The sequence below is a fragment of the Mugil cephalus genome, chromosome 1 (assembly GCF_022458985.1).
Source record: "Mugil cephalus isolate CIBA_MC_2020 chromosome 1, CIBA_Mcephalus_1.1, whole genome shotgun sequence".
NCBI classification, from domain to species: Eukaryota; Metazoa; Chordata; class Actinopteri; order Mugiliformes; family Mugilidae; genus Mugil; species Mugil cephalus.
Genome location: NC_061770.1, coordinates 11102930 through 11125176, shown reverse-complemented (window position 1 = coordinate 11125176; position 22247 = coordinate 11102930). Strand labels below are relative to the sequence as shown.

General features: G+C 40.3%; 2 protein-coding genes across 2 annotated transcripts; one reads left to right on the top strand and one right to left on the bottom strand.

Annotated features, from left to right (window-relative positions):
* Window positions 1-492: 492 nt before the first annotated feature.
* vgll4a (vestigial-like family member 4a) lies at window positions 493-7517 on the bottom strand. Its single transcript, XM_047608359.1, has 6 exons — window positions 7377-7517; window positions 6684-6839; window positions 5322-5484; window positions 4596-4818; window positions 3268-3382; window positions 493-2848 (listed from the first exon to the last, which is right to left on the bottom strand). The coding sequence occupies exons 2-6, from the start codon at window positions 6763-6765 to the stop codon at window positions 2649-2651; spliced, it is 783 nt and encodes a 260-aa protein (XP_047464315.1). The 5' UTR covers window positions 6766-6839; window positions 7377-7517; the 3' UTR covers window positions 493-2648.
* A 2221-nt stretch (window positions 7518-9738) lies between these two features.
* On the top strand, window positions 9739-20706 carry syn2a (synapsin IIa). The gene is made up of 11 exons (XM_047574391.1): window positions 9739-10287; window positions 15439-15496; window positions 15597-15688; window positions 15809-15965; window positions 16121-16210; window positions 16324-16386; window positions 16493-16635; window positions 16711-16785; window positions 17008-17110; window positions 18158-18304; window positions 18455-20706. The coding sequence occupies exons 1-11, from the start codon at window positions 9944-9946 to the stop codon at window positions 18587-18589; spliced, it is 1407 nt and encodes a 468-aa protein (XP_047430347.1). The 5' UTR covers window positions 9739-9943; the 3' UTR covers window positions 18590-20706.
* Window positions 20707-22247: the final 1541 nt, after the last annotated feature.

Here is a 22247-nt window from a genome sequence, read left to right as displayed (position 1 = left end):
GTAATAAACATGTCTGATACCGCGGCAGAACAAATTTACCCAGAAGTGTCTAAAGGTCCCGTCCTCAGCTTTTATTCCTAAATTCAGGCCACACATCGGCCACTACATACACACACACACACACCTTATTATTGTGATTATTGCACGTTGATGACCAGCAAAACCACCAAACTACTTAAAACAAAATACAATTGAAAAATATTTTATGAATCCATCCGTGTCACTGACACCAGTGATTACCTTCACCCTCACACACAGAAGCTTTTGTTTGAACCTACAACTTTGTAGTTTCAATAGTTGCCCCATTTTAAAAAGCAGCAGAACGTAAGTCAGTTGCTTAGAAGAGCAACAAATCGACAGGTCAAGATCAGATTTTTCTTTTTCTAGCATGTTTTTCTTTGGTCATTACAGCACGGAGGTAATGTTTTTTGAGAGCCGAAGAGATGGTCAGTTTTAGTGAAGTCGTTTTTAAAATGATGACATGAAAATGAATAATGTTGGCATTATATGTTTATTTGGAAGAAATGTTAAGTACAAAAAGTGGTATTTTCTTCCAGAGAAATAAGGTCAACGGTGAACAAACGTTTCATTTTTTTTTTCTATGTGGATGACACCTAGAGAAGGTACTTTCTGCAAACAGTCTTGAGATACAGGTAGTCTAAATATAGATATTAAATAACAATGTCCTAATACCCCAAACAAATAACTGAAAACTCCACTTGTGTCAAACAAGAAGATCCCATTATAATCCCTAATTTCTAGTATGGTACACACGGAAAGCTAGAAAACAAAACAAAAACCCCTCTAAACTGTTACATTAGTCTCTCTGACACTGAGCCAAGAGAGACTTTGATCCAAAGACTGTCGTGTTCCTGCACTTATTAATCATCTCGAAAACTGTGGGAAAACAATAAACTTTTAGAAAGTAGATGCATGATTAGAAGGTAACTAACATCCATGCTACAGATGAGTACATTACCCAGAGTAGAAATAAAATATCTATGATCATTCCGCACGGCGCAATGATAGTCTTATGAGTAAAATAAAATATAAAGACAGGATAGTGTAACAATTTCAAAACTGCAGAATACAAATGCAAATGTTTTCACAGGCAGTTAACTGACACAACAAAAACAACTTTACAATACCATAATCAGTGTTCACAAATGGGTTAGGCTATTATAAGAGAATTTCAAAAGAGGGGAAATTTTAATTTACACAAAACTCAACTGCACTAAAATAAAATGAGTCACTTTAACCCTTTCTCCATAATTAAGAACATTTTTGCAGCTCACACCTTGATTTGAAAAAAAAAAAAAAAAAAAAAGACAAACATACTTGTAACAGGCTAAACAACTGAAGTGACTGGAGGTGTCAGGCAGCAGCGGTGGAATGTCGATGCCTACTCGTTAATTAAAAACAACCGTATTACATGTGCATCAAACTCTTAGTTTTAATTTTGTAGGAAAGGAAACGCCTTCTGTCACTACGTTTTGCCAAAAGTCAACATGAATCTTGATTATGCGGAGAATAAATAAGGCCACTGCTTAAAGGAAAAAAAGGAAAAAAAAAAAAACAGTGCTACAGATCTGATTTAGCTGTATTCAGTCATGTGTAAAGCTACAGCGTCCAGCTCCACAGAATAACACAAGTGATGCAGCCTACTGAACTGCACTGAGACAACCTTGCCAGAGGCTGTGATTTTTGTAGATGGTTGCCAAGATATACACCTACATATAGTAATGAAAACCGGATACAAAAAAATATATTGAGTACAACTGTACCAGCAGTGAGTGTTTCTACAATGTTAGATAAAAAATAAATTCTGAGTAAATATATCGTATAGAATAAGGTTTGTAATAGAAACCAGCTATTTGAAACATGCTTTCTAGTTCGAGATTTCTTCTAGGATTGATATTAGTTTGCTACGTAATCAGCCACAGTGAGTGTAAAGACAGGAAACTAAAACTATTTATTCAACAGTGGATACGTCCAGTTCACCATCGCAACAATAATCTAGTGTCTTCAGAAAGCGGGGGGAGGGGAGGGAGGGGGGGCCAGAGCCTTACTTGCATTATCACAACCTCAAAACACTAAATGCATTGCGGAACGCTTTAGTATCAAATGAAACGGGAAACCTGCTACCTAAACGCTCAGACACGTAATAGTGCAAATGAGACCTGGCTGTCCTTTTCAAGTAATATTGTTTCAAAAGCAGTGTGATTTTAGAATTACAATAAAAGACTAGGTCTATGGCTTATATATATGCTTTATATATATATATTGGTGGAAAAGGCAGGAAATTTCTTTGGCTATCGAGGCAAGTGAACACTTTGTTGATCTCATTATCTCTGCAAAATTTAATATATGATTGTTCATTGTTTCAGCGACTAAAATCATCAAGTCATCTATGCAATACGAAGTTCGACCTCTGTGACAGGGACAATTTGAGATTACAAATCTGCGCCGGGTGTTCTAATGGGAAGTCAAACTAGAGGTCCACGTGTGAACAGCCTATGGGAGCACCATACATCTAACGCTGTTCTTGGCTAAGGGAAGTTGATTCTTGGCAAGGAAAGACGGTGGGCAATCTCCACTCTCATATGCGCATACTCGGGAAGTGATTGCAACGCTCACTCCCCTCTGATTCAAGGATCAGCCTCTGGGCTTTGAGGATCGCCGCCCCGGGCCTTGATGTGGTGCCAGGTATCTCCCAGCGCCTTGGCAAAGTGGTCGTCCACTGAACCCGTGATGGACACCGAGTCAGACACCGCCTCCGCTTCTTTGTAGTTCTTTCCGAGGCTGCGGCGGAAGTGCTCCTCAATCACAGGATCGCATACTGCGTTAGCTAAAATAACATTATGTGCGAAGGAAAGACACAGAAAATAAATCGCATTATTACTGGTACATGTGAATTTAATGTAGTCAATAAAGGAAAACAGCTTTGGGAATATTCTCTTGGCAATACATAGTCTTTAAAAATGCCTTTAGATGTCACATATAAGAAACAATAAAACATATTTTTTTATTACTGTTGGTCCCAAATAACAAATATTAGCATCAGTATTGGAGTTTAAAAAAGCTCCAGGTAAAATGTATTAAAGATATTTACATAAAAGACATAAAAGAGAGACAGACATAAATATCAATGAATCCTGGCAGAACTACATTAAAAAGGACTTTTCTGTTTTGTTTTCAGCAAACATGCAATATTTCACCATGCATGTGATTTAATAAAATAGAAACTGTGCGATTTAAAAGGCTTACCATTGGTCTTTCTCTGATCAATGGGTGGGCTGGGAGTGCAGCCATTCTTGTGGCAGTGTGAGAGATTACAATTGCGGTTACTCGCAGGGGCACAGGTAATAACTGAGGGACGATTCTGCAAGAGGAAAAGGTACAGCTGACCAAGTGATACATAGGTTGTTGGTACACTCCTAATGGATCTCCTTATGCATAAATAGCAACTATAATAATAATCTAGATTTGTCCAAAAAACTGAAAACGGCGCAACTTCTTAAATGCTACAAGTAAATACAGAGATTCCAGCCTCGAACGCATTTTATGTAGGTACTGAAAACACTGCAGAAGAGTGTGAAGGTAACCATCTCCATTACTCGGTGTAGTGAAAGAAACATCCAAGGAAAGTAAGATTAAGGAAATTTTTTTGAGATGAGGAGGTTTTAATGTGAGAAAACTATGACATGAAGGAGAAGTTTACTGACCAGAATTACAGGTAAATCTTTTTTTGGCTGCTTGTTCTCCAGTAACGGGGGAGTGGATGCTCATCTGTGCCGTTAAAATGCCTCCAGCAGTGAAGAAGAACTTCTCTGCTCTCAGTTATGCAAACCTCCAAATGCCTCCACCCGCAAAGTTAACTACTGTACTTAACTCGCTACCTGCATTTATTTCCAGGTCCGAACCCGATGTGTGAATATAAGTCTGACGACCAGACCGGTGATTAAACACAGGATACACAGTCATATCTGTTAAAGTGCTGGATTTTTACTTGTAAAGTGTGAAATCATATAAAATTGAATTTAAATCATGGCTCATTTGGCAATATCAACAACAATGTTCCTGCTCTCTAGGTTGCTTAATTTTTCCCCGTGCCAATAACTGTATTTTATAATGTTTTTGCCAGAGAACACCAAACTCAAAGTCTGTCACATGAACTTGTTACTGAAAGACTAGAAGAAGAAGAAGAAGAAGAAGAAGAAGGGGTAAAAAAGGATAAATGTGTGCAGCCGCTAAACAGAAATAGAACCATGGATGGGGAACACAGTACCGTGGTGCGGGAGATAAGAAACATCAACAAGGCGCACCATTGTGCTTTTGTAGCGCATGAGACGCACAGTTACATATTTGGCCATCAAGTAGAAACGATACAAGAATTAGTGCTGATTTTTATGAAAGTTAAATCAAGCAGATACCCCTCAGCTGTGCAGATGAGCTACGGATGAACCGGGCTTTAACTGATCCAAATGACACTATTTTTTCCTCACAAACTTTCTAACATTCATCCTTTAATATCACAGCGCTGTAATTGTGAACAATGAAATCAGATACTCTCTAAGTATTACCAGGTGACGTACCTGCTGCCGCTCCACAGTCCCTCTGCTAGACTTTGCTATTACGCCAACTCCAATGTTGTGGCTGCTTTTGGTCAGAGCCAGAGGCTGGTCTACAGCGAAGCCAGACATGGAAGAATACAGGTGGTTCCCATGGAGCCCATTGGAGGAGGAAGTAATGTGCTCCACAGGGCCAGGGCTGTGGCTCCAGTGCTCATTGCGGTTGTCTCCAGCAGAGGGACGGGCCCTTTGATACAAAGAGTAAAAATTAAACTCATACCAACAGAAGCTTCACCTACTTATGGACTATTCATAATTCAGCCATTTAATATTTGTACACATCAAAGCTTGCAGTATAAAACATGGTTGTGTTTTTGTTTTGTTTTTTTTAACAAATATTAGATAATATATGATTTTCTGTTGATAACTTTTAAAATCCACTATGGTTAGGGGAAAGCTCATGCTTTAATTTTTTTTTTTTTTTTTAATCAGCACCATTTCAGACTGAATGGTTAGACTCATCCTGGAATTGAATGCAATGCATTCATTTTCAGTTCTTGTATAACAGAAGCTCCATCGTTTTATTTAATTACAGAAAATCATTAAGAAAACTGTGTCGGCGCATGTCACGTGAACAAAGATGAATTCATTTAGAATACATTTGTTTTACCCATGAATGTCGACAATCAAGGCAGCGAGAATGCCAAGACTGGCACGGGAGAGTAGTTAATACTTTAGTAAGGCACTTACAGCTGAGTGGCAAACAATCTGCTCATTTTGGTCATGTGGTCATCATCACAGTTGATTCGGTCCTCCATTTGTTCTTCGCCGTACTTCCGCTTGTTCGGGCAGTGTGGAGGAGGCCCAGTTATGTTGGGCATGGCAGTGGACAGGGAGGGCATCCTGGACTCATCTGTGGGTACAAATGATCAAAATATAGATTAAATGTATTTACCAGCACATAACTTCACACCAAGCATACTAAACCGGGGGTGGTTTAATCTGTATTTAACTGCATCATTTCCTTTTAACAAGTAGTTTTTAACGAATTATGTTGTCCCTACAACACTAAGTCCTAATGATGATAACGATCAAGTGTTTTGTAAACACTTCAGATAATGGAACTTGGACAAATTCACAGCTACAATAGGACAATTTGTGGAAGGAAACTGACCAATTAAAATGAAATTTTACATCATGTCTTAAAGGCAACAACAACACAAAGAAAGAAAATGTAATAAATAGACTAAATGCTTTTCAAACATTCCAAGAACTTTCTGCATTTTTTCTACAAACTAATAAATTCTGATATAAACTCTTGAAACGAGAGACGAGAGCGAGATGTGCCAGGTGACTGGAAGTCCTGTTTACCTTATAATCAGGGAAACGGCAAATACAAGAGATCCTGGGTATTACCCTGCTGTCATGCTAAATACAGAAAGCTGAGGACTACATTTAGACATAACTAATAGATTTCTGAAAGCAACCTTGATCAAGAAAGTCGATTCAGCAATGTGCTAAACTAACCTAAAACCCCCAAAGTAATTGTGTATATAAAACAAATCACATACACAGTAGTTTTGTATAAGTTTTATTTACATTTCTGTAAATAATGTCATACATGGGCTACCCATTAGTACTGAAATGTGTTAAACGCTGAAATGAAGTTTGATTGTGCTGACTCAAAAAGGCCACAGTGAATTAATAACGCCATTTTTAAATATATTGTTGAGACAGTGCAGCTTTTCACACGCTATATAAATGGGTCCAATTGTGCACTGAAGACAACTAATGCTGACATTTGCACTTCCGCTTGTTTTTTTAAAATGACATTTTTAATCCCCACACGTATTCAGTCTTCGCTAAAAAAGTAAAACATATTTTTTTTTGAAGTAGCACCAGATGACAACGCATTGATTTTCTATCAAAACTGACGCAGAAGAAGTTGTTTACGTGAATCCAGCCATACGTAAACGGGTGATGCGACCAAAACAGGTGAAACAGGTATTAAAATCAGGGAAACAACAACGTGTCAGTTTCACAAATAAGTTACAGGTTGCAAATTTAAAGACAAACACACACAAAGAAAGACAAAAACAACTGTGAACCAACCTTCGTAGTGCAGTCTCCCAATGTTATTGTTCATCTTGTCCAGGAACTGAGGGTTCAACAGGTCCATTCTAGTGAAAAGCATTTACACCAACAGGCTGGTTGCTAACATGGACGTTAGCCAGCTACACCACTGAAGACAACGAACTGTCTTGCAGCCTAAAGAAAAAGGGGGAAAACAAACACGGCGAATCAGATCAAGGAACTGGGTTGCAAACACTGCTTACATTTGGGGCCATTTAATGAGAATCAGCGATCATCGGTTTATGTCTGCGGCTAGCTTGTTAACAATAAACGTCCGGACTCACACGAGCTAACCGAGCTAACCGCTACGATGTTAGGCTAGTTTACCCAGCCAGCATTCAACGTCAACAAAGTTAGACGTGCCGTCTAAAATGAGAATAATAACACGATAATCAACTCAGCTTACACATCTGGCACCAGTTCTCACGGTTATCATGTTAGATATTCGAGTCAAGACGTCGTTCGGCGTACTTTAGCTACTTTGTGCATAGCGCAAAGCAACGTTAGCCACGTCGCTAACTTCGTAGTTAGTTCGGCTCAAATGTTCAGGATTCAACCCGCAAAATAGTTGAGCTACGCGGGTGACGACGGCGACGGCGGCTCACGCTAAATGGTTTATGTCTAACAAACTTAATTAGGAACGGCGTAACGTTATTAGTCGGCTTTACTTACTTCATCGACAAAATTAGGTTCACAGCCACAACACCATGATCAGATCAGCTCGTCTCTGCGCTGCCTTCACGCACTTTCCCACAGTGGCAGTCCTCGAACAAAAGAGAGCTGAGCGACCCTAGTGGACAGACCTAGTGGAAGACTTCAAGTTACCACCTATAAAAACACTAAACTCACGTCAGTACATGTAAATTCATATAAGCTGTAATGTTTACTGTGAATTTAGTTACGCAGCACAGCACTGCAAACTAAATAAAATACTGCCGACAAGTTATTTTACACCAGAGTACGCGTTGCTATGTAACACAGATATTTATGAACCATCATTATTCCTCGATAATTCTTTGTAATTTTAACTTCTTTTAAACTTCTTTGTAAGTCATTCCAGCATTTATATTCTGTGAATATGTACATTGTAGATCGATTATGTGTCTACTCCACCGTGAGCCGAGGTAACGAAATGTTTTAGTGCTGTGTTTGTGGAATGACAACAAAGCAAATCTAGGTCTAAATCTTATTGCACCATAGCATACTGTGTGCATCACTACACCACTCCTACCAGTGGGTGTCACCACAGCACACATGGATAACATCCAATGAGTATATCAGCACATACAGTCAATGCAGTATATCCAAATGGCATTCAGGTTATAGACTGTCAGGCTTTTATGGATTTTCAGTCATTAACTTTTGCAACCCGCTTTCGCAAGTAACACATTGTTTTGCAGATTGTAAAGAGTACAAGAGAGACTGCACATGACCTTTAACAATATGCCTCAACTCCCTGTTGGGATTTATATTCTGTACAGCAAACACCATCAGATCATTGTTTTGGAAAACTATCCTCAGTTGCAGTTATGCAACAAACTTGGTAGCGAAAGGTTAGGCCAGCTGTGTAATAGTACAATTGCAATTAGCAGTGTCAAAAGTATAATCTACAGTTAGAGCTGGGGTTGCTCCACTAGGACAATTATTATTACAACTGGTTCAATTATTTATTTCATTTTAAATTCTATTAATATCCTAGAAATAGAAGCTCCATCTTCAGTTGTGTGCAGCATTAAGTTTAGGATTAGAAGTATTACCACGATTAAAAGGTAGCTGGACATCTGAAAGACAGAAATGTTCATCATCATCACGTTATTATATGTCAATTCCATATATCTAGGAAATGTCCCAAAACATTGACCATAGATTTAAATATCTACCAGTCCACACCACATGTGTCCTTATGTGTAATTTGCAGTGTAGACGCATGCACTATAGGTTGCAGTCTTTTTGTGCAAGCAGCTTAGTATTATGTTTGCAGCATGTTATCTAACCACCCATCATAAAAATATAGCAATGAAGGGGGTCTGTCTGTACCTGTGAGCACAGAATCGCTTCTTAATCGTCCACAGACAACTAGTGTAATTAGCTTTGTTGTTGTTTGGCAGAAAAAAAAAACATTCTCAGGGACACGGATCATTTTGTTTCAGTAAAAAAAATGCGTCACCCCTTCACCTCTCTCTGCCTCACAAGTTATTGGTTTATTGATCTGTTTTCTGACCCTTTTCTGCTTTGGAGGTAACTTTCATCAAACAGCTTTGCTTCCTTTTTTACAGACCAATTCATACAGGTAAGAGCGGCAGTGGCAGTTCTTAACTCGGTCATGCAGTTAGTTTAATTAGTAGTGTTGTTATTAAAATTATTTTTTTTTTCAGTAAAATGAATGCTAAGTACCAAACACTTTAGTATGGAGAAATATTAAAATCTGTGTTTTTATGCATTTAGATTTTACTAGCGCATCAGGAAATGGGTCTGATAATGGCACGTAATGAACTGTGCCTATGATAGATAAGTGTTGATCAGTTAGGTCTAATACAACTGTGAGATTTAATGAGTCTTGGAGGAGATTTTAAGAAGTAACATCAATAGTTATACTGATTGAAACAGAACAATTAAGAGAGGGGGTTTATTGCGTGCATTTGTGTCTCGAGGGACTGCTGCTGACATTTTCCTCTCATTCAATATCGCCCACTAGTCCTACCAGCCATTTTAGATGTCAGGGCTGCATTTTACACAAGCACCACTGCTGTCTATGGCTAGAGGGTGGAGAAACCTTGTGAACAAGAGTAACAGGAGTAGGGTTATTGTGATGCAGCACTGAGCATACCCTCTTGCACTTCCACTGGAAACCCCTCTATTTTCCATGCTGTGGTTCAAAAAAAGGATGACGCCTCTGAGGCAGTAGAAAATGGGGGAGGGGTAGAGAAGTCAGGCATGCCAGGGAGAGAGAGAGGAGAGTAGAGGACGAGGGGAAGAAGGGGAGGCACGGGCGGAGCATCATTTGCAATGCTGGAGGAGAGCACGGACTAAGGGGATTGGCTGCGGGAGAGTGTAGCGTCACTGCCACTGAGGGGGAGCTTTGAGGATGCTCCGCCAAACTGGGAGGGAATACAGTCGCTGGGAGTTTGCACTGAAAGCTCAGCCATTATCAGTTGGACACTGAGAACAGGGACTCCTCTGCAGAATCTGATTCCACCCCCCGTGCTTGTTGACTCTTCTGCTCTCTGCCAGCCGCAGCCATGAATTATCTGCGTCGGCGTCTCTCGGACAGCACGTTCATCTCCAACCTGCCCAATGGCTACATGACGGACCTTCAGAGGCCTGACCCTGCTCAGCCTCCTCCACCTGCTTCCACCTCACCTGCCAAGTCTCCTACATCTGGACCAACACCTCCTCCGGCCACTTCCCCCGCTCCAGAGCGGAAACCTCAGCAATCCCAGTCGACAGGAGCGGGTTTCTTTAGTTCCATCACCAACGTTGTTAAGCAGACAGCTGCCTCAGCAGGGTTAGTGGAGCAGACCCAAGTCACGACACCAAAGAAGTTTAAGATTCTCCTGGTCATTGATGAGCCACAGCAGGAGTGGTAAGGCAACATTTTGCTCTGTTAAGCCTTAAATAGATCACCTTGAGTCCTTTATTTGAATTGTTGTTATTCTTCTTCTTCCTTTTTTTTTTTTTTTTTTGCACAATCCTTAATGTTGATTTTCACCTCACGATTCCTTCGCATGTAGCCGTTAGGTAATGGTTAAAGCACCACTGAAAGACCATCTGTATCCAGCACCCTGCAGATATGAATGAGCACTGCTGCTGTGGTTTGATGGTACAGCACGCAAGTGTCACAATAGAGGCAGCCAGTACTTGGAAATATGGTCCATTGATTCTCAGCAGTAAAGACAAAACACCATGGTGGAGGGATTTTATGTTCTTCTGTCCTTTCTTTGTTGCAGTTAATGCTTTTCCAATGTATTTGATTTTCTAATGCACCTGGATGTATATGTATATATATTTAAATTACAGAATTGTCCATAGTGTAACCTCTGCCCTTTTCTGTTTTCAGAAATAGCTGTTCTACCAGTTGTGCAAAATTAGAAACTGTCTAAATACTGCAGTGCTTCCCTCCATCAATGGGGTTTCCCCATGCTCACTGACTGCAGATCACATGGCATGCCTTGCACTGACATAGACACAAACTAATGTAAGAAACTGCAACCCATGGTGCATTGGGATTCACCCCGTTCTGATCAATAATACAAGAGAGAAGGGAAAATTTATAACATCATCTCCATAGATATGCTCCTCAGGCCTGCTGAGAGGAAATGGCCATCGTGCCATTAGTGTTAAGAGCCTACCTTAAGGCATTTAAGCCGGTAAACTGCCAGTCAATGTCCTGGGGGATGTTACTCATAGGTAGCTTAAAACAAGCATCTTTGTCAGTCTACTGCCATGAAAACTAAAAACGCTCTCTAGGGCTGGGTTGGATTCAGAAGGAACTATTTTATATAGAGACTCAGCCTGGTTAATAGTAGAATGTGGTAATGCTATCTCCTAAACATGAACATTTATTTGCACAGCTGGCATCAGTAACGTGCATCCCAGAGCCATCGGATCCTTTGTAGTTTTCATAGACATTAGTAGACGCCACCTGAAGATTCAAGCATCCTCTACTTGTAGCATTAGACAAGAAAAGATCGGGCCGGGACTGTGATTTTAACAAAATCAAATGAACAAATCTCTTTTTTAGTGTATGGTTTTATATGAACTGATTATCCTCAATCGTGTTTGTGTAACAACCAGACGGCAAATAGCTGACAGGTCTGCCATTTGGTCATGCAGGGTATAAAGTGGAATTCGTGCATGTCACAACATCAATATGTCGTCTGTGTTGTGTACCACGTAGAGGCCTTGGCAAAATGGCCACCGTCCGTTCCTGTGTGTTTATGCACGCAGGGCTGGCCATTTATCCAACAGAAACCCTGATCGTTGTTAATAAGATCACACTCTCATCAGCGAGATGGATGGTAGCCGGTGGAAAGGAAGTTGCTTGTTGAAGAATAAGAATTATGGTCTGATGTACCAAATACGGTGAAGCTGCTCCACAGATATGGCAGAGAAAGACTTTTTCATACATTAAACTAAAACCATGTCACTTTTCAAAGGTCATTCTAACAAATAATGGCGAAGCAGGTTGAACTGGCAGGAAGAAGATGTCCTGCTTTCTTTTTACAAGATGTGATATGAATTCCAATGGATTTGATAAAAAAATTGCAATATATTCGGTGGTGTAATAGTTTGCAGCGTTCGTAACCTCTGCAGTCTTGTTTCTTGTGTCCACATTGTGCATTGTGCCTCAGGATTATCTCATTGAAAGGACTTCCTCTGTCTGAGTGCCGCATCTATTTTTTATGGCTGCTCAAATTCACTGAGAGGGAGGTCACACATGTTTGCTCACTACGTTTGGTTTCGTCTGGTTGCTTTTATGAGGCCTCTCACCCACTGGTTGTAAGTCACTATGGCAGTGCAAATCAGATTTGGTTTACAAAGTGTAGTGTTGGTCTGCCTCTGGTGTACGACTTATATAGTGTTATCGTTTGAAACGGTGACTGTTTGGGCTGTGAAACACGGACTGAAAAGGATTTGGAAGCAGGTATTGGCGGGTGTGAAGTTATTTGTGATTTATTGCACTTGGCACTCACAGTGACAAGACAATATAGACGTTGGCAAGATATAAAAAGATGAAATGCCTCTTTATTTTCATGCGGGTTTCGGTGAGTACCTACTTTTCTCTCTAATATTGTTGATTCGGAGGTATTGTTTATGAGCTCTATCTCACTACGTGACAGACAGTGTCTGAACTCGTCTCTGCCTACTGCCTCTAATAAGAGCCAGATTGATGAGACCCGAGCCACCAGGAGCAAAATCTGGAAAGCTTTTCAAACTAATTGCACCTGGCGAAATGCTCATCGCAATCTGCTTAATGGATCAAATTACAAAAAAATCTAATGATTAATAGTCGCGTTATATATCCTCCAGTAATAGTTTTTATGGATTTGTGTGGATTAGAAATTATGATTGTCCCAGTGAAGTACTTTATCTTTTTTGAAAAGCAGAGTGGGAGTTTGTTTGGCAATTCATCCGATAATAATAAATGTTTTAGTGTGTGGGATGTACCTTTACATAAGTTAAATGTTTCCATGATTAAAAAGAAAAAAAGACTAAAAAGAAGACTAAAGAAAATTTTAAGATATTGGTGTGGATGCACGGGGACTTTGTTATATAACAAGTTGTGTGAAGCAGAATACAGAGATAACTAAATAATAATATCTGATGACAATACAATGTTCTGCTGGGAAACATTTGGCATTCATGTGGATGTTACTTAGACATGTACCACCCACCTAGACCAGACCAGACACCTCCACCCCCATAGCAATGACACTCCTTGATGGCAGCAGCCATCTCCAGCAGGATGCAGCCTGACACAGACAAACACACAAAAGTGCTTTAGGAACAACTCAGAAAACATGAAAAACAGCACAAGGTGTTGTCCTGGCCTCCAAATTCACTAGATCTCAAACTGATCAAGTATCTGTAGGATGATCCACAGAGGCCCCTCCCTTCAACCCATAGGATTCAGAGACCCCCATTCAGAAGGCCAATGTCCATTCTCTGATGAGTCACAGCTTTGGAAGCATAAGAGAGACCTACACAATATTAGGAATGTGGTTATAATGTTATGTCTGATTGCTAGATTCACAGACGATTCAGGGACGGTCTGTCATTCAGCCAGCGTTTTACTTCCTAGATGAGGCTGCCAATCATCCACAGAGGTTTATTTTGTTCCAGGAACACTGTGCTATAAATTACTCTTTCTGACAGGCCGAGCAGATGGCGTTCTGCCGTCTTTATCAGACTAATGTAGGCTGAGATACACTGCTTCCTTATCCTCTCCACAATGTAGCTCGATTTAAAGTAGAAAGACAGGGACACCTTTTAACGAGATACCCAAATGTTCTGATTCACAAAAATCCACTGTTTGAGCAGACGTCAGGAAAAGATCCTCTGCACTGTGAACTTAGTCGTGTTCAACTATTACTCACGTGCGGGAATTAATGTTGTGCAGCCAAAGCGATGAGACATTAAAATTCAACAAGGACTCCCGCTTACCAAGCTCTCGGCTGAATCATCCCAGTAATATGTAATTTGGAAAGACTTTGACTGTGCAGCCTGCTGGCATCAGAGAAATTCCTTAATTTGTCATTGTACTGACTTATTAGTTCAAAGAGGATTTTTTTTTAATTTGGTTTCTCATCTTTAAGTCAATAGTGCTCCTGTTGATTCTTACAAATTAATGATCCGAGTAAACACCTACGATCCTTGTAACAGCGCAGCCAGGCTAAAGGCTAGTAGTCAAGGGCAAAAGCATTAGCATGCCCGGGATTTTGGATGAAAGCTCAACTTAACACGGAATTTGCACTGGTTTTAACCGGAGGAGCTGGTTGCTGTGAGGTGACTATAAACTACTGATGCATATTAATGCAGCGCGCTGAAAGGTCCTGTCCTCTTTCAACGCGTGACTTATACTCTCTATGCAGAACTGAGCTGTCCTCCGCAGAGTGATAAAAGCACGGATCAATCGCATGATGCAAAATGAAATGAGAGGTCTTGCCGTCTTGGTGTATTATATTTGCGTACTGGAAAAGAGCATTCATGAAAGTGCAGAGTAGGTTATTCATATTTTAATTCTTGTTTTCCTGCACAGCCACACAGATCCCCCCCGTGCTCTAATTAGATTGTGAATGAATTATTCAGCTCTGCCTCTTCATTTAAGACGCAGGGCGTGTGACGGGAGAATGGCACAAACTAGGAGCAAGAGAGAAGTTCACACCATGTTTTGGCAAAATATATTTATACAGCAATACTGGAATATTAAGTTTCTATAAATGTGATCCGGATGAAGCTATCATAATATAAAACTGTTGCAGTAAATGACAGTTAGTTTGAAATGTGGAGCAGTATAGTTCTCCACAGCAACTTGAGGAAACAGAAGGAAAGGGCTCTCTAATGAGCGCCCTTTAATATTGATTTACTACAACAGTTTCTGCTTTCAAAACTTATGTTGTCAGCCACTGCACACAGGAAAGAAAGCCAAAGTAATCGAAACTCTGACAGTCATCCCAATGCTCCTGCAGTTTCCGTCCCTGTGTGGTTTTGGGTCAGTGATCCGTCTTAATCTTAAATCCATTGGGACGGGATACTCTTCAGGTGGAGGTGGAGGAGCCGCGTGTGTCATTTGTAGTCAAGTCTATGCTGTCTTTTTTTTGTTTGTTTTTTTGAAAGTGCTGAATCATTTTCTGAAAAATTTCAGTAGGAATTTAACATAGCTACATTGTCTTGTATTAAACCCACGAATGCTCCGCTGCATTTTTCTGTCCAAGACTTAAACGTATTTAGTTTTTCAAAGTGTGGCAATGTTTTAGCACCAGACTGAGAGGAAAAGGTGTGAGAAATGCTGTGTATCAGCAGTTGGAGGAGCTCAAATGGAAACATTTGTTCTGTATTATTCATGCATTCAACAGAGGTTTATATTCAACAATAATTCATTTTTTAAGGCTGCTAATTCTTGCTAGTTGATTGTTAAATCAACTGTGAATTTACATTTTTTTTTTTTTAGGATGTTCTGTGGCTCAGTCATTTATTCTGCTTTTGTATTAATTAATGAATTCTTTTTACGCAGGGCCAAATTATTCCGGGGAAAGAAAATACTTGGGGATTATGACATCAAAGTGGAACAGGTAAATTTCATCCAGGCGGTCATATCCATTTCAAGTACTTATGTAAACCAGAGTAGAGAGTTTTAAGCACTCTGTCCTCATGTATTTTTTAAATTCTCAGGCTGAATTCAGTGAGATCAACGTTGTGGCTCATGCCAATGGAACCTGCAACGTCAACATGCAGGTTCTCAGAAATGGTACCAAGGTCGTCAGGTGAGACCCACGTGTCACGATGCATGTACCCACATCACTCACTCCCTGATTTATCGACTGGAATCTGTCACTCTCCTGGCTTGTTTTTGTCACTGTAATAGCTGTAATTTTGCTTTCCAGGTCATTCAAGCCGGACTTTGTCCTCATCCGTCAGCATGCCTTCAGCATGACCCAGAATGAAGATTTTCGCAACATGATCATCGGCCTGCAGTATGGCGGTGTCCCGAGCATCAACTCCCTCGAGTCCATCTACAACCTGTGCGACAAGCCGTGGGTGGTAAGCACTTGGCAGTAGAACAATGAGGCATTCACTGGAACAACAACAATAATAATGATCTTTACTGGGTTTGGGGATTGTATTTAATCGATTAGCTCACTGGAATTTGATCTTTACAAATGACGTGTGAATGATTTTCCTTCTTGTGTGTGCAGTTTGCCCAACTCATTAACACCTACAGGAAGTTGGGTGCTGACAAATTTCCCTTGATTGAGCAAACCTTTTACCCAAACTACAAGGAGATGGTGAGAAATGCACCACCACCCCACTTTTACTGCGTAAACAACAAACAAACAAAAAAATGAGTGAGCTTGTGAGGATGCAAGGCAATAACACAAACTATATTTTCTCACTTTAGGTAAGCATGCCATCATTTCCTGTTGTTGTGAAGATTGGCCATGCCCACTCCGGTATTGGAAAGGTACAGAGCTGTTTCCTGTCTCAAGTAATATGTAGTGATTTATAATTTTGTTTCCTTCCTGTAATTTGCTCTTTTCAGCCTGACACGTTTGCGCTTATGTGCTTAGGTGAAGGTAGAAAACCACAGTAAGTTCCAGGACATAGCCAGTGTCGTGGCTCTCACCCAGACCTACACCACCACAGAGCCTCTCATTGACTCCAAGTATGACATCAGGATCCAGAAGATTGGCAATGACTACAAAGCCTACATGTACGTGGAAATACACCATTAACGTAAATCTAATAATTAAACAAGCAGCAAAACTGAACTTGTTTTTGTCATCAGGAGAACGTCTATATCTGGTAACTGGAAGACCAACACAGGCTCAGCTATGCTCGAACAAGTGGCCATGACCGATAGGTGGGAGTTATATATATATAGAAACCATATAGAAACACAGAGATTCATTTTTCAATAACAGATGTACTCAGCCTTTAATAATACGCTCTTGCATGTGCTGACCTGTTTACTGTGCAGTATAATAACATGTTCTGCTGCTGCAGTGGAGACAAGTGATAATCAGATGGTGGTGTCTCATTGTGCTGCCACTGGCTCTGAGTCATGTGTTGATTTTCTGTTTAGGTACAAGCTGTGGGTGGACACCTGCTCCGAGATTTTCGGGGGTCTGGATATCTGTGCAGTTAAAGCAATTCACGGGAAAGATGGCAAGGATTACATCACAGAGGTAGGAGTCTTGGAGATCTGAAAGCTACACCAGTCAAATGGATAATATAATGCATACATACTATATTTCTTCAGGATATCAGTCAAAATGAATGTGACAGATTTTGTATAAAAGCGCAGAACGCGTTTCTTATTTCTGGCAATGAGAGCCATTATGCAAATACCTTAGATGCATATACCTACACTGTACAATCCATTCTCTCCTTTCGAACAAGGAAAAGCGTCTTCTCCACTGAATGCTTTCTTGTTTGCACTTTTGCCCTTCCTCTGAACATTTTCCCCTAAAACTTTAATCTGGAGCATCAGAAAGGTTTTGGATTGTGTTGGATGCTTCCTATGTCCCATTTAATTTTTTTCTAAGCATCAGAGATGGTGAATTAATAGACCCATAGATACATTTGTAATTCTATATTCTCCACTATAGCCTCCGTCGTTCTAGTATTTGTCTAGTCTGTAGCTACAGTTTCACTGCCTTCTTCAGCGTGACTGGTGACCGCTGATCCAGTGTGGAAATGTCACTTGCTATTGACAAGGGGCTCAATGTATGTAATAGTTCTGCACAGTAGACCCCTTCATGGCCTACAATCACTGTGTCATGATGTTAGCTGGAGGCAAAACACGAAAATGTCGTCTTGCTGTATTTTTTGGTGCCAAAACCAAAAACACTAAATTGAAGTTTTATCACATACCAGACAACTTTGGTTTGGCGATTAAAAGAAAGGATTGGAGTGAGACAATCAACAACGCACACACACAGTTTCAGTCTGGAGACTAAATTGTTAATGCTAAAGTTAATGCTTATTCAGGGGGTTCTTGTTACATGTTAATAGTAATGCTAACCGCTAGGTAATGCAATATTTTCAAAACGTTTCAGGGGTGTCCAAGCAGAAGTTTCATTGAAATATGATAACCGCCATTTACAACCTATAGTGAAATGTTGTGCATCCAGTTAAGCCCCACCCCCCACGTGAAGGGGTCCATGCTGTAACTTTAAGACAAGCTTTACTTATACAATTTCTCTGATATAAACAACTTTTATGTGACACAGGTGGCGGGTTCGTCCATGCCCCTGGTAGGTGAACACCAGGCCGAGGATCGGCAGCTCATCACTGACATGGTGCTGGCAAAAATGAACGAGTCTGCAGAAAAGGAAGCTAATGCTCCACAGAGACCCACCACCATACAGCCCACACAGGTATAGCAATACACAGAGATTAAAATTAGCTTGTGTCAGTTTACTGTCATTGCTAATGTAATAATAATGGCCTTAGATTGCTTAATCATTGCTTATTGATTCGAGACTGATTTGACGCATGTTGATGATATTTTTTTTGTTTCTTTTTAGGGAGCTGGCCAGAAGGGAGAGATTACTGGTGAACCCACTAAGAATGGTGCTGGTCGTCCACCTCAAGGTTGTCTGCAGTACATTCTCGACTGTAATGGCGTTGCAGTGGGTCCAAAACCAGTCCAGGCCAACTGAGTAAACGCAGGAGTAGAGGGGAATTCTCAGAGTCTAGATAATGATAGAGTACCTTAGCCGAACACAAACGCAGACGCTGAGTGTGGATGCTGATCACTAGAATCAGATGTTGGTGATGTGAGCTTGGTACAGCTGAGTGCTGGCCTGGACTGTGTTTTTTTAACTCTATGCAGTGTCAAAATGTACTGTCTACTCGTTGACCTGTTGATTTGTGTGCTTGTATAGGTCACCTATGTTTCAGTAGCTGTGGTTTTTTCTTTGGGGCTGTTGTTGATGATGTAAAAAGCGGACCGTGCCTACACTGAGTCCAGTGCTGCTCTGTGCAACCTGTTTGACCCAGCTATGAATATTTTATTTGCCCCCGATCCCTGTTTTTTTTTTTTTTTTCCTTTTCTTTTGTTGTGTATCTTTAAATATTGTTCAAACTGTGGACAATCGTACAGTTTGAAGTTTGTGTATATCTCAATATGTATACAGTAAGTGGGTGTGTATGACTGTAGTGGTGATTATTTTCGTACTTACACTAATAGATATTTATTTTTCTTTTGCATGATTGATACAAAGGCAGGTGCAAGTCAGTTATAAATGTCCGATCAAGTGGGATGTTCATGTAACACCGCTGTTACATCGCTGTCTGTATTTAAGCTTCGTTCCTTGTGATTCATGCATTGTGAATCTGTCAGAAGAGATGCATATATATATAAGTTACAGCGTACACATACAGTACACACATTTTGCCTTTTTTTTAAGTGCATTTTTCCATCCACAATGTCACAGTGTCATCAGAAAAGAGATTATTTAGAGCAATTTAAGAGTAGGAAGAATTAAAATTAGATTTATTAAAGAGTATATCACATAGGTTGCTGTGCAGGGGGTCTGCGCGCACAACTTCAATATATTTGTATAATTTTAAACCAAAGAATATATTTACTTTCAATCAGTCGTTGCACTCAAGTTACCACACAATGTAAATACCGGTGAGGAGACTGTTCAGCCTGCAGTTTGTCACTTGGAGTGTGTAATTTCATCAGACAGCAGTGCTCCAAGATGACTTCAACGTGCCTGTTGTAAATCACACACCGGTGAGCTGCTGCTGTATTCAAATCGTCGTTGTCCTTTTGTTTTCAGTTGTGTGCAAGCAGACATCTCTGATTATGAAACGCTGTGTAATGTGTGATCTGCTACGAAATGCCAGACATAAAATCCCCCCCACCCCCTGTGGCTCTCGCACTCTCATGGAGGTGTTGCCATGACAACAATGCAAGTGCTCCAAGGTTTAGTGTGGACTACTGTTGTAGTCGTAGTGTGTCTTGTGTTACTGCCACCACTAAGATACCTGTGATTTGAAAGAAAGTGCAATATTAATCGCGTTTCCTTTAATTCAATAATGTATTTAGTTTAAAATCAGATCTTCCATTGAGTTGGTTCTAAAAGCTATATTCATCCACACATTGAATCGTTTTAAAACATTTCAAAGCAATTTCTTATTTATTTTATTTATTTATTTATTTTTTACACACAATTGTCCAAATTACTGGTTGTTGTCCACTGGCTTTTGTGGAGGCCATTTCATATATCTAATACCCTAAATGGTGAAACAGCTAAAAAGCAACCAAATCAACTGTAAAAAGAAATCTGTACCGTTTTCCAACAACTTGTCCGTTACTATAGTATAAAGTGTGTCCAGCAAGCTCTGTGTGCAGTTCTTTTCTAAGTTATATAAAGTGCCATTGTATCTGTGAGCGTATCCTTGTGCAAGCCATGCCTGAGGCTTTATGGACGTGTTGTTCTGTTTAATAGGAAATATGCCATGACATTGATTTTACAAGGGAAGATCAAGCGCAGGTACCCCAGTGTTATAGCAGCATGGTTAGGCCTTGTATTTCGGTGGTCGTGATTAAACATTTGAGAAATTATAACTGGGCATGTTTATTGTGCTGAGGTGAAACGTTATGTCTTCAGACCTGGTGGACTGTAGCTATCAAGGGCCGTGGTACGTCTAAAACTGGTGTTGAGCTGTTTAAATCGAGAGCAAAGTACAGTATAATATTATGGAAACAAATTCCTCTTTGGATATTTCCCTCTGTCACTGGCAATAAAGCTTCCTTTGCAATATATGCTTGGTCTGTGTCCTCATATAATCCTTAAGTTGTTAAGGAAACACTCATTATAGAATTTACATTAGACAGATCCTCAACTGCTGTTCGCACACACTGCACAGCTAGCACTGCATTAGTTCCAATGCATGAAGAGATATCTGTTTTGAAGTACAGCCTGTACTGTACTGTGATTATGTACCCCTCCTCCTCTCCCTCGCTTTGCTCATGCCTTTATTTTGTGGTGTTTGTCTTGTATGTTGAGAATGTCAGATGCTGTATTTGAAAACAGAATCTGAGCAAACTTGCACACGTGGAGATACAAACATCACATTTTAAACACATTCATTCATCAGTCCGCCCTCATAGCTGTGATGCCTGAATATCATGAAAATATATCTCTTGTGCTGAAATCAGGGGGCCCGGTGGAACCCCAAGGGTCACTTTTACTACTATTACTAAGCCCAAAGCTCAGCCCTGCTGCACACATATTTCAGTCCGTGCACCAAGACACTTTAACATCAGGACCGCAGGTCCAGTGTAATTTGAACGCTTCTCTGCATCCTGAGAATCAGGGTCAGTCACAAACGCGTCAAGAAAACACATCTACCAGTCTGCAGACAGCGGCGGATCATAAACAACAACAGCTGGAGGGGCAGGAAACTGGGGGGAAACTGCAGGGACTTCCACAGCCAAAGTAAGAATGAATGCGTCAGTTCTCAAACAAACACCCTTGCTTTCTGAACTAATCAGACGGAGTGTATTCAACCCTCGTGTGAGTTCACTTACGCTGACTCACTCCGCACATGAAAAGTCACGATTCTCTTGTCTTCCAGTGAATCCCGGTCTCCGAGGGATGCCTTTGGAATGAGAGACGTGTCCTTTTTCCGCACCGGCAGCGAAGACCCAGCGAACGCTGACACCATCCGCAGCTTTAGGAAGTCCTTTGCAAATCTGTTCTCTGAATAAATAATTAATTAGATGATGATATTTAACTGAAACAACTTAAAAAAATGCTTAACATGCATGCTTATTTAAGGAACACTACTCATCGCAGTGTGCTGTTTTTTGTGTACTTCCAGTGAAAGGATAAAAGCTGAGACTTGAAGGCTCTGGTTGCAGTTGAATTTGTTCAGACCACATCAAGACTGAGTTCAATCTATGTTTTTGATTGCTGTTTACGTAGTCATTCACGTTTTGTTCTGTTTTCAGGGGTTCTATGGTGAATGGAATGAAATTGATGAGTATATTTGGTTTGTGATTGACTGATTGTACTGCTTGACTAGAAATGTATTTATTGGCTGGTTGATTACCCACTGCCAGTGATTATCAGTAACGCAGCTATGACCACGTACGCCCTACTAGCATTGCTGTGTTTTCCATTGTAGTATTTATACTGTTTATACTGTGTGGAAAATAGTGGATGAATGAGTTATTTATGGCTATATTTACTCTCTACCTCTGTTTACGTTTCTGTGAGGACATTTGAACAATAACTCCATTGTGCCATGAATTATTCATGCTTTAGATTGTCCCCGCAGGTGTTAAGAGCTCTGTTGTTG

Excerpts from the sequence above, each read along its gene's own strand:
- vgll4a (XM_047608359.1), bottom strand. The coding sequence starts at position 6,765 with ATGCTTTTCACTAGAATGGACCTGTTGAACCCTCAGTTCCTGGACAAG. Across the intron at positions 5,485-6,683 it reads TGGGAGACTGCACTACGAAG|ATGAGTCCAGGATGCCCTCC; the intron begins GTTGGTTCACAG and ends TTGTACCCACAG. Across the intron at positions 3,383-4,595 it reads GGACTGTGGAGCGGCAGCAG|AATCGTCCCTCAGTTATTAC; the intron begins GTACGTCACCTG and ends TTCCTCTTGCAG.
- syn2a (XM_047574391.1), top strand. The coding sequence starts at position 9,944 with ATGAATTATCTGCGTCGGCGTCTCTCGGACAGCACGTTCATCTCCAAC. Across the intron at positions 16,786-17,007 it reads CAAGTGGCCATGACCGATAG|GTACAAGCTGTGGGTGGACA; the intron begins GTGGGAGTTATA and ends TTTTCTGTTTAG. Across the intron at positions 18,305-18,454 it reads CCACCATACAGCCCACACAG|GGAGCTGGCCAGAAGGGAGA; the intron begins GTATAGCAATAC and ends GTTTCTTTTTAG.